This window comes from Amblyomma mixtum, chromosome 4 (assembly GCF_055824585.1).
Source record: "Amblyomma mixtum isolate Tamu chromosome 4, ASM5582458v1, whole genome shotgun sequence".
Taxonomy (NCBI): Eukaryota; Metazoa; Arthropoda; class Arachnida; order Ixodida; family Ixodidae; genus Amblyomma; species Amblyomma mixtum.
In genome coordinates, this window is record NC_143015.1 from 156,981,962 (window position 1) to 156,994,636 (window position 12,675).

At 47.7% G+C, this 12,675-nt stretch overlaps 1 protein-coding gene across 1 annotated transcript in view; it reads right to left on the minus strand.

Moving 5' to 3' along the window:
* Positions 1–12,675, minus strand: part of LOC149348917 (nucleoprotein TPR-like) — a 115,226-nt gene that overhangs the window by 37,990 nt on the left and 64,561 nt on the right. Inside the window, exons 24-28 of the mRNA XM_089541028.1 lie at positions 12,100–12,174; positions 11,133–11,333; positions 10,031–10,294; positions 5,269–5,591; positions 1,000–1,312 (exon numbers count right to left, since the gene is read on the minus strand). Coding sequence (XP_089397154.1) covers positions 1,000–1,312; positions 5,269–5,591; positions 10,031–10,294; positions 11,133–11,333; positions 12,100–12,174 — 1,176 coding nt within the window. The remainder of the gene's footprint in view (positions 1–999; positions 1,313–5,268; positions 5,592–10,030; positions 10,295–11,132; positions 11,334–12,099; positions 12,175–12,675) is intronic.

A 12,675-nucleotide genomic window follows, 5' to 3' on the forward strand; every position in this document is an offset into this window, starting at 1 on the left:
GGAAATATCAGAGAAGATGGCTAGTACACAGCATTAAGGCTAGCTTGCCATCAGCACAGAAGTGCGTTGCTGGGATGACGTAAAAGGTTGTCGGGAAGGAAAACCAGCTGCACCACATGGTCAGGCAGAAGTGGTTCCCTTCTAACTGAAACGACTCCTCCAGCCACAGAAACGACTCCTCCAGCGACAGCCCTCTCACTTGGCACTGACCTGGCACGTATTGCGAGGTCCTTCGTGCACAGCTCTGACTATACCAGCTTCGCAGGTATAGCCACATAAAAGCTCACCAGCGCAGTCAGCTACGGCATGGCCCTTGGAGGAAGAAAGAATTTTCCTTCCGTGTAGGCGCCGCCATGTTGTTATGTATCTATCGATAGGGCTTGTGGATCGAAATGAACGCCGGTGTTCACAATGAATATTCAGCTAGATACGAATATTCGCGTCGGGTCGAATATTCGAACCAACACGAATACTTGGATTTTGAATCGAATTCGAATACTAAAAATATAATATTCGAAATATATTCAAAAATTTCGAATATTCGCACACCCCTAGTAAAAAGTGATAAGAAAGATTCCAAGCGACGAGGGAGACGGCTCCAAAGAATCAATGGGGCTCATGATGAGCACAACCAAAATCTTTTTTTTTCTTTTTTTTTTTCTTTTTTTTTCAGGGAGGTGGGTGGTCTTTTTTTACTCTTGGCCTGCATTCTAGGCATTTTTCTTTTTCAGGCCTTGAGACTTTTTTGTGGAACGGCTTACATTAACAGCTGGCTTAGATTCGAACAAATAAGGTACAAAAAAAAACCCAGAGGGAACAACACAAGCGAGGATGGGAAGTCCTGTCTTCATTCCTCAGACTTGTCTTGTTTCTGCACTGCTCTCCTTTTGTGATGCTTTCAGCTTTGATTCCTACGGATCTGTATTTGAATGCTCAGCTGCACATGCAATGACTCCCTTCCCACACAACGTATCACTCCCAAAAAAAGCGCAAACTTGCCTGCACTATGGTCTTGAGCTTCTCCTCCTTGTCGCTCCTGAGGGCCTGCAGCTCTGCGGCTGCCTTCTCCGCCTCGGCCTTGAGCTGCTCGGCCTCGGTGCGGGCCGCCTGGAGCTCCTTCTGCCACTCCTTCTGCTGCACAGCCAACTGCGAGGACAGCTCGGCTCGCACGGTCTTGGTCTCCTCCGCGGCCGCGTTGATGCGGTGCTTGGCGTCGGCCAGCTCGTCCCTGTAGGTGGCCAGCTGTCTCTTGACGGCGATCAGCTCCTCACCACGGTTGTGCGTCTCCCGCTTGAGGCTGGTGTTCTCCTCACTGCACAGGGCGAGGGCAACAAACGCGGGTTAATGACCTCCCAGACAAAATCAAGAGGAAGAAGTGGGCTTGGGCAGGGCATGTAACGCAAAGGCAAGATAACCGATGGTCCTTAAAGGGAAACTGCATAGGTTTTAGAAATCAACGAGCTTAAGAGGGTCGAATGTGTGAAACTTGCAGGTAACGCATGCGAAGTCTTTTTAGGCTAGCACTTGAAATAGTGAAGTAATCGACGATCAAAATCCGGATGCCCTTCAAGCTTCTCCCCAGCGCACAACGCCAAGTGGGGGGCGCATGATGACGTCATCGAAGGTATCGGTACATTTCCGACGCACAAACGCCTGCTTTAAAGGAAAAAAACCAAGGCCACTGAAGGCGAACCCTTCCTAGAGTAGTTTGGCAGCGTCTAACGAGTCAGGGCAGGGTGTGGCTGACGACAGCGGTAATTTGATATCATACCTTCCGTGACGTCACGCTAAGTTTTCTGCACGCCTCCAGTGCATTGAGGAGAAGCGCAAAATTCAATTGTCTATTACGTCACTATTTTAAATGCAGGTGCAAAAACACTTGGCATGCTTTACCTACAGCCTATATAGATTTGAATCCTTGAATATTGCGAAATTCTCAAAAAAGTGCTGCAGTTGCCCTTTAAGGGTAACGGAGTGGATTCCAAGGGAAGGCAAGCGTAGCAGGGGGCAGCAGAAAGTTTAGCGGGCGGATGAGATCAATAAGTTAGCGGGGATACGGTGGCTGCAAATGGCAAAGGACAGGGTGAATTGGAGAGACATGGGAGAGGCCTTTGCCCTGCAGTGGGCGTAGTCAGGCTGATGATGACGATGACTGAAAAGGATGCTAAAATAGGGGTTCTCATTCTTTTGTACTCAGGCAACACTAATGGCTTTCAAAGAGTTTAAAGGACCCCCATGTGCCTTGGATGCCACATGTATACAAATAGAAGCATGTCCCTTAAAACATGCCCAAAATTTAAATAATGACCACTGGCTGTAAAATGAAACAGCCTGCTACAAGCAATAACAGTACAATCATAGTCCCAGAATAAAGTGGGTGACGGAAAGGTGGGAGTCGAGGTGTGGATAAATGTAGGTGTTCAGAATACCCAAAAAGCACCTAATTACTAAGAACCGTGCACTAGAAGGAGCTCAAGCGAAACAGATTTTTCGGATCCTCGACAGACAGCAGAAACATCTGAAAAATAAAATTTCAGTATAAACACATTCTGTCAGCTTCCTATTGCCAGTATGGTGAAAGATGGGGTCAGCAGTTTTGTGCACATCCTGAAGCTTCACATGACAATCTCGCCGCACGTTGTATACTGTCACGTAGTGGTGACTGCAGTCCGGCGAACAGGAAAACAACGAGGATGTCTTCGAAACGGAACTCTTTATTCGGGCTGACTTGCGCCCGCAAAGAAGTGAATCACTCGGCGGCGGCGTAGCAACAAGCATGCTCAGCGGTCGTCGAACAGAATGCCACCGCTGTCGGCCGTGCTCTTTTTAAAGCTGATAGCGAGCATTCGAGATAAAGCTTAGGAAGTTACTAGAACCTTCTGGCACAAACTAGAACAGACTCCGTCCGGATGCGATCAATCGAGATAATTCTAGGCGTGTCTTGCGTCACAAACAAAGCGATAAAGCGGCAGGCCGGCAGCCTTGAAGCATGAACAAATAAACACAAGAAACAAACGCTACAAAGATTCGCGGCATTATAGTACAGGCAGCGACCGCTTTCTTAAGCTCAGCGTTCGATGGCAAGCACTGCTGTCGGCACGTTGCAGATGAATGCGCGGGACGGGGTGAAGTTCAGACACAAACTGAGTTGCACCCGCCATGCAGAGAGTGCAAAACAAAATGGCAGATAGTAGGAGACAGAGATAAGAAAAGCGCCAAATGGCTGAAACAAGTGCTCCGTTGGCACTGGCCTTTGTAATTAGGCTTAGCGATTACAGCCAAAACCAATCACACAACCAGAGGTACAGAGTGGCTGTTCGGGCGAGTTGGTATGAGATGACAAAACATTTAGTGCTTGCAAACGAGGACGAACATGTTCTTCAAAACGAGGGCGAACATGAAGAACATGTTCGCCCTCGTTTGCAAGTGCTATAAGTTTTGAAGAACATGTTCGTCCTCGTTTGCAAGTGCTGTAAGTTTTGTCAACTAATGGTACGTTTTTGTAGGCACTCTACAAGTGGATTGCATGTAAGGAGAGGCGTCTTGCCTGTCATCAAGACACAAGTTTTGACAGTGTTTTGATAGAAGTCACAACTGCACTGCATTTTATCACACGCACAGGCTTCAAATGCTTACTGGTGCTGTCATGAATTTCGCTCTATCTGTTGGAGCAATCCCATCGCCGCTGCAACGCGAGCACAGACGGCCAAAGGCACAAGAACTAAACTGTTGCCATGCCAGACACCACACAGATAATGCAGACAAGATGCAGCTGTGGAGGTTGGCTCCAAGGCTTTTGTTTTTCTCATTCGCTTATTCTCTTGTCATCCACAACCTCCAAGGCACCATTTCTGTATTCCAAAAGATGAAGAATGTGAAGGATTAAGGGGGGACGAGGGTTTTAAAACTCACCTTTATATTTGTGGCTAGAATCTCGTGAAATTTTGCACACAGATGTGTTTTTCCCTTCTGATTCCAAAAATGTAATCATAACTGAGCTGGTTGTCTTAGATCAAAAGTTATCTTGAATTATAGAGTGTAAGTAGGTAATTTCTTACACAGCTTTAATGAACTTTCTCATTGCATTTTGTTGCTTTTATTTACATGAATTGATAGCCAGCAAATTCCCATACCCGATGACATTCTTACTTTTTTTGTTTAGGCCACGTATAAATAACAATTTACAATTAGCTTAATGAGTTGCAGTGTCAAATACTGCAACCTTTTACTCTTGACACAGTATATCAGGATGACATGCCTTTAGAGAAAAACGAAATATGTCATCAGGTATGGGAACTCTCTGGCTATCAATTCATGTAATTAAAAGCAACAAAATGCAATGAGAAAGTTCACTAAAGCTGCGTAACAAATGACCTATTACATTCTAGACCTTTCAAGATTTAAGACCACCAGCTCAATTATAATTACATATTTGGAATCGCAAGAGAAAAACACATCGGTGTGCAAAATTTCATGAGATTCTAGCCATAACTAAACAAGTTAGTTTTAAGACCCTCGTCCCCCCTTAAGGGGGGACACTGGTCTTGAAAAAAACATTTTTATTAATGAAGTCACAGTTACGAAACCTACAGGGAATACGTATTTTTGTGTGCTGATTCTAAATATGTCATTTAATTTCATGTAAAACAATTCCTTGGGCACTTATGCACTTTTTATGCTGGTATTTTGCAGAGAGTTTTGAAGAAAATTTGCTGCAGGAAACTTGCTGGAATGTATGCCATTGAGTTCTCTTGACACCAAGGAATACAATAAGGGTGAAATTGTCTTCCTGCCTATCATAGAACTTAAGTTATAGAGTTTTGAAGTTGTCGCTTCAGAAATGAGAAGGAAAGCGTGTATTCCTGCTTCTGAAGTGGCAGCTTCAGTACCCTATTACTCAAGTTCTATGAGAGCCAGGATGATAATTTGACCCTTATTGTATTCCTTGGTGTCAGGAGAACCCAATGGCATACATTTCGGCGAGTTTCCCACAGCAAATTTTCTTCAAAACTCTCCGCAAAATACTAGCATAAAGAGTTCATAAGTGCTCAAGGAATTGTTTTACATGAAATTAAATGACATATTTAGAATCAGCACACAAAAATACATGTGCCCTGAAGATTTCGTAACTGTGACTTCATTAATAAAAAATTTTCTTTCAAGACCAGTGTCCCCCCTTAAGGCAGCTGCCGCGAAAACAGTCCGGAATGTAAGCTGTTCTAATGTAATCCGTGAACAACAGTGTCGGAATAACGAAGCGAGGCTCACGCGAGCTTGCGGAAGGCCTCCGGGTCCGTGCGGCTGGACTGCTCCAGTAGCTGGTTGGTGCGCTGCTGCCAGCGCTGCACCTCCGTCCGCAGGAAGGCCGCGTCCGCCTGCAGGGTCTCGGCCTGGGCCGCCCGGTTGCGGGCCTCCTCCCGCAGGGGCCCCAGCTCCCGCTCGAGTGCCGCGCACCGCTCCTCCAGCTGCTGCTTGCTGTCGGACAGCTCGGAGCGCTCGTCTCGCAGGGCCCGGTTGCTCTCAGTCAGCAGCTGCACCATCTCCACCTTGCGCAGCAGCTCCGAATGCTGCGCATCGCTGGTGGCACGAGCCTGACAGAAGCGACGCACGAGGAGAGTCAAACCCTGAACTGGGGAGGCACACCCTGATGAGTGCTATTGGCGCTTTCACCCTGGGGCTGAATTACGCAACTATCACAATAGACCATAGAGTTTCTTACTATTACCTAGAGGGAAAGCTGGCGGCACTGCCCTTCAGCCACCATGGAGCTCAAAGCATCATGGGGCGGTGAGCTACTTGTTGCGAGACAGTCGTAGTTTTTTGGGAACACGAAGTGGCACTACTGAGACGTTTCATTCCAAAAATGCTGTTCGTGTGTGCGCAGACGACTTTCGCTCGAACACAGTGTGCAAAAACCATAGTAGTAAAAATGCATAGACACACGACGCCAATAAAAGGTTTTACTTTTCCGAAATGCCATTAAAAAACTTTTTAAAGTATCTAAGCAACAACATTTTTTTGGAAACATATTTACTTTTAAAAATGCGCCTGTTAATTACGAAATATTAGTTTTTATAGTGTTCATTACTTGGTCAATAGGAGAGCGAGTAGTCTCTTATTTTGGGCAAACTTTGCACTTAAATGCTTTTCTGCTCGTTTGTTGCAATCATTAGACAAGATATTGAATGTTAGGACGTTTGTAGTTATCAAACAGCTTTATTTTTTTATTATTTTTGGCCAAAAGTTGCAGTTCCGCAACAAGTAGCTCACCGCCCCATGACGCTTTGAGCGCCCATGGTGGCAGAAGCGGTCTCGAGGGATCTCCATGCAAACTCCCATAGACGGGCTGCCAGCTTTCCCTCTAGGTACAGTAAGAAACTCTATGCAATAGACAGTTTTAGTTGGCCGTACGGAACGGCGTTACGTACGCAGGAACGTTGCGGGCCGCGAGTGCGCATGCGCAGAACGTTCCGTACCGCTGGGCCGCTTGCGTACGTACGTACGCATCGTGTCGTTGCGTGCGTGCACTACGGGCACGCTACGGGTTGCGTTGACAAGATGGCGGCGCCCAGCTCGCCCGCTTCGAAATAAATACATGTCGCCGCTGCATTCTCCGACGGGATAGCTTGCTCAAATGGTAGCGGTTCGCTTTTATTTCGCACACTCTCGCCAACACGCAGAAGTGTAAGCGATAACTTGCCCCTGTTTTTCAAATAATTTGGCGATTTTCAAGCTGTAGGCCTAACCATGTTTACATCGTAGCATCGACACCTGGCGGAGCACTTCTCTGGCTTTTAGTAAATTATTTCATTTTCTTCTGCTTGCATAGTTTTTCTTGGAACAAAAAAAAAAGACTCGCGATGCAGCCAGCTTCGTTACCAGTAATTAAATGCTTCTCGGCATTTCGATAGCTGCTGTGGCAGTCGCGGAGCACACGAGAATCGCAACCTGAAGCAAACAAAACAGCAAGAACGGCTGGAGGAGGATTGGCGAGAGGCTTGGCTTGGCTGATGTCAAGAACTTTTCAAGCATCAGTTCTTATTTCTTGCGCCAGATGGCGCGGAGAAGCACAGCGGAGAATTTTAGGATGCGCTTGGTACGTCCACTCGGAAGGACGCTAACGTACGGCTAACTAGAAGTGTGATGGACGCGCCATTCGTACCGTACGCAACGTAGTGAGCATTGCGTACGTAAGCCCGTTACGTACGGCCAACTAAAAGTGTCTAAATTCAAAGCAGTCTCAAACCGTCCATGAAGCCCCGCTCCTATTGATCAATGCGACCACAGGTCAAAACCAACAGGGCCAGGGGCAGGACACTTCGGTTGGTTTCGGTTTCAATTACTTCAGCGCACCTGGTGACTGGAGATAAACTGATGCTTAAAAATGAACGATTCAGGCCCACACACATAGAACGATAAGGCTGCGGGCCGTGGCAAAATTGTCCGAGTGGTGACCGGTATACGCAGTTTCTCTTTTTTTGACACCAGTGGTTCGAATCCTGCTTGGTTATGAATTTTTTCCAACCGGATACCGTTGTCATGACGATGATAAGACGCTCTAGCTGGCTTCTCTCCAGCCGCTATGGCAGGCGTCGGTGCGGATGTCTGCATTTGCTGGATAATGGTATACAGTCGACGACCGAAAATTCGGACGCCTGATTTTTCGGACATGCTTGATTATTCGGACTTTTTCGCGGCACCGCGACATGGCCCATAGAGCCAATGTGTAAGCGCGCTTGAAATTTCGGACGCACCGCAACTGACCACTCGATTTTTCGGACCTCGTTCACACTCGCCGCCAGCACCCAAGCCGCCATATAATGTGTACAGTGGAACCTCATTAATTCAGACTGCAGGAGATATCGAAAACTTGATCAAACAAAACGAAATTCAAGCGTAAAGGGAGCCTCTTGCGACGCTGAAATTCTGTGCGAGTCGGCACATTGCGCTCGCGTGTTTTCGTACTGTCCTTGAATGTCTTCCGCCGCACGAACTTGAACCATAGTCTGAGTTCACGGAACTCATCTGTGCCGAGTCTTTAGTCCCGAACACGGAATGCGAATACGATCGCGGAGGCTACGCGCACGCCGTGGCCTCCGCGATCGAAGCGCGCTTCGGGCGCGCCGCCGGATCTTATCGCGGCCGCGATCTGCTCCGGCGCTGCGCCGTTCGCGGAGGCCACGCGCGCGCACCGGAGCTTCCAAGTGCCGTCTATGGATGGCGCCGTGATCATTATCAACATTTTTCTCGGTCGCGATTTTCCGCTGTTCACATCGACATCAGTATCGCCAGCTCCAGCCTTTCGTGGCGTGTTAGCATGTGTGTTAGCGCGTTCGCCGTGATAGTGGCTTTCGCGTGCTGCCGCCGAGCTTCACAGTTTTAGCGCGATGGGCAAGCACCTTAAGCTACACGGCTGGGAGTTAGCTCTCGAACGCGGTCGGTAAGCGTGCGGCGGGCGGGAAATTCGACGTGGCCGAGAAGTGCGTCCGATGATGGTGCAACCAAAAGAGAAACACAAGCTACAAAAAGCGCGCTTTCCGAGGCAAGCCGTGCGAGTTTCCCGGATTGGAAGAAGAGCTGCTCCTCTATGTGATGGAATTTCGGAACAATGGCTACGCGTTGACAGCGGACATGCTGCGCGGCTTCTTTTGGCATGAGCGTGCACCAGAGCGCAGCACCAGCTCAGGAGTCTAAATACTTCGCGAGTGACGATTGAACGTAGAATAAATGTCGCTCATTCCCTGGTTGGTGTGTTTTTACTTAAAAATTTTTTTTTCGCATATCGCGTGTATGGGCCGCACCCCGAAAATTGGCCCTCGAATCTGGAAAAAAAAAAGTGCGGCCTTTACACGCGTTTATACGGTATTTTGCGCGGCGAAATATAGTCATGAGGAGCTTTAGAATGTGTGCAATACAATTGGCCGCTTTCTCCGGCATAGTGGTAATAAGTTCGTGATTTTTTCGGTGAAATTTGATTTTCCGGACTGCCCGATTTTTCGGTCGTTTTCGCGGTCCCTAGAGAGTCCGAAAAATCGGTCGTCGACTGTATTTGAAAGTTTCCTGCCCCTGGCAGGGCTTTGAGAATGTTTTGAACCTATTCCAAGATTGCTATTGTTGCGTAATTAGGCACCTGGCGGGCACTGCAAAAGACGCAGCTTGGTTTCTTTTGAATGAACAAAGTGGACTGTGTAGATCAACTGCTTCCATCTATCAAACCTAATATTGACTGCGTCAAAATAAGCGTAGTCTGATATGTGATAAGTAACGAAGCACTGAATGTTTTTGGCAGGAATCGCAGAGTGTAGCATGGATGCTCAAAAGCTATGCACGTCCCCCTCTATGCTGCACGCACGCATGCACGACTCACACACAAAAAAAATGTTTCTTGGAAACAGAATTTCACTTTCAGAGTCCATAATTAACATATCGTGACCTTCAAGGAAACAGGAAGTGGGTTCTATTTATTTGTTGCATTCCTTTTTGGCGAAAATAAAAAGTCTTCAGGGCATAGTTGGCAAGTAAAAAAAAATTCGCAATCAAGAGGCTAAGAGAGTGTGCCCTGTGACCTGAAATCAGAATCTCGGGCCATGTGGTCTAAATACTTGGTGATGAAAGTGTGCCTTCTTAACTATGCTACTCATCTCTGTACTGCCTGATCATCTCATTCTTACGGTTCTATTCCACACCATGCAGCAGTTGTACACTGAACACTATCCATCCCTTCACCTCCCCTTCTCTACTGAAAGTAATGAAGCGTAAGCCACAGCAGTACAACAGCACCACCGGCCATTTTAGGCTATTCAACCACCTTAGCTGGTATTCAACACAACCGCACATTCATTGAGAGAACAACAGAGAACTGGATAAGTTGACATGCATTCATGGTCTGCAGGACGTGAATACAATGATGCCCGTCTTGTACTCTCTTCTTGCCCGTTGCCTTTTCACATGTCAACGGCTAAAAACTGTTGGGTCGGAGAGAGAGAGAGAGAGAGACAAAAGAGTCCCCCTGCCTAACACCATCTCATACCAGTGCACGGTCGTGCTCGGCCCGCAGCTCCTGCTCGGCCTGTCGCAGACGGGATGACTGGTGTTCCAGCTGCACCGTCAGCCGCGCGCACTCAGCCTCGGCCGCCTCAGCACGGGCCGCCACCAGGTCCTTTTCACGCCGCAGGAAGTGCACCACCTCCCGCAGCTGCTCCACGCTGCGGTCTCCTCCACTGCCAGCTGCTCCCGCCGCCGCTGCCTCGCCCACTGGAGTGTCTGGCCACGTCTTCTGTTGCAGCACGACCACCTGTCGGGATTACAATAAATAAAGTCTTTCATCACCATTGCATCACACTCTGGCAATGACAACACCAACACACGCGGCTTCTACGCCAACAACCTTTATTCCTCTGCTCTTCAATCCTGTTCGTACTCCCTATGCTGTCCTGCGCCTAGCGCCATCCTGTGCCCATTTTCCCAACTACAAGGTACTAAGCGCCCTCTCATGGCACTGCCCACAACTAGGTCTGCTGTAGCAGATGCTTTAGCCGCCCTGGCTCCCAACAACTCCAGGACAAGGGCAGGTAACCTCCAGCGAACCCAGTCTTACGACACCTAGCCATATAGGCTCGCATAAAGGCCGCATAAAGAACCACCAACATTAAGGACAGACTGACAGCTGGTGTGGGTACTTAATGCCGAACAAGCAATGCTCAGTCAATCATGTGTCGCCCCTTCAAACTTTCTTCTGTCCTCTTTTTTTTTTTACTAATGCCCTCAAATGCTTCTTATCTTGCACAAGGAAACTAACCAGTGATGAAATTTTACTTTGAGGGACTTCACTTCTATTCACTACCTTAAGACCTTTGTTAGAAACTGTTACATGAGGGGTAGAGTGCATAACAATGCGGGAAAAAAAAAGAAGGCACGGAATCATCTTTAGAAGTGTTACACGCATGATAGAAAGAGTTTTCCATTCTGAAAGAGCGTGTACTGCAACATTAAACAGCACGCTCACACCTCCAGATGCCGACTGCATGCAAAGCGGCTTTCGACCAGCACACACTGCAGCTCTAAAGCAGACTCCGCAGCTCCCGACTACACAAGTGTTCTCGCCTTGCGCGTTTGCCACTCCCGCGGCCTACCTGAGAGCTCAGCATCTCCATCTGCTGGTGGAGCAGAGTGTTCTGGTGCAAGACCTCCTCGACGTGCTTCGACAGCGCATCCTTCTCGGCCTGGAGCTGCCGCTCCTGCTGGGCCCAGGACTCGCGAGCCGATGCCAGGGTTTCTTCCGCACTCTTGGCCTGCTCCTGCAGGCTGGATATCTCCTGCCGAACCTGGTTCAGCTGCAGGTGAACGAAAGGTGAAAAACACCGATCTACCTCATCACCAAGAGCAGGTACAGGACAACAGTGCTTTGCAGCCGTCAACTCGACATCATCTACTGTTGTTCATGGAAAGTACGCTACAGGAGACTGAGCATACGTGGCATACTACAATGAGATTTGGCCACATTTCTAGACAATGCTACTGGTACACTTGTATCGGAGTTCTTGCATCTGCATCCTTTCATTGTTTCAACTGTGTAGCACGTCAGGGCTTCACTCCAAAGGCTGCCACAGTTTACTGAACACCTCCTAGTGCAACTTTGCTGTTGGTGCTCCCTGAAATGGATAGTGCAAAAGTCTCTCCACCAAAGTTGCAAAGCACTATCTATAACAATGGCTTTCCTGTTTAATGCACACATTCCCCAGATATGCTTCTGCACCAAAAAAACAAAAGGACCTACTAGTATCAGCAATGTCTGCACCTTCTCTCAGTGGCTGATACACTCTCCGTGATGGCTTTGAACTGCAATCTGTCACTAGACAAATTCACAAAGATACGTGCTACTGGTTGGTATGATAATGCTTGTACCTGGGTCTCTACTGCTCCATCAAACTCATCATCAGCCACCGTAAAACCCTGTGACAATCCCTCATGAACTACGCTTTAAAATGACACAATAAGCCAAGAACAGTTTAACCTGTTCTTCTGAAAGCGTGGCAAGCATCAATCAGTTAGCTTCTAGACGACTGACAACAATAAAAAAAATAATGGAATGATCAGAACCTCGGCCCGCGTAGCTGAGAGAGCTTCGATGTCAGCGGCATGAAGAAGCAGTTCCCGTTCGTACTTCTCCTGGGCCTGTGCAAAGAAAAATGAAGCGCTGTGAGACAGTGCACGACAATTATTCCACAGATTGACTACAATGGGCCAACCAGAGAAAAAGCAACCTGCAATACAAAAGACGACCACTGATTTCCTTCGAAGTAGCACATCCATTAGATCAAGGCACTTCAAAGAATGAGGCAGTGCCTAAACCATCAAGTGCACAGAAGGAGGCGCACTGCTTTTGTCAGAACAGAGGTTTGAGAAAAGTTCATCAAGAAAGTTCGAGAACAAGTATGCATGGCATTTCGCTCTCTCACTATAGTGGTGCATACTTCACTCTGGATAGCATTATTTTTGCCAGCACATACTTAGTATAGTACTTAGTTTGTACCACCGAGATTCAACTGTACAGTTCATTTGTCCCGTGTACATCGAACTGGATGGGGATTGCAAAATAATTTGACTCACAAAAAATGGTAGTAGATACACTTACCTGTGACCTAGAAGCAAGAATACATTGCACAATCCGAGTAT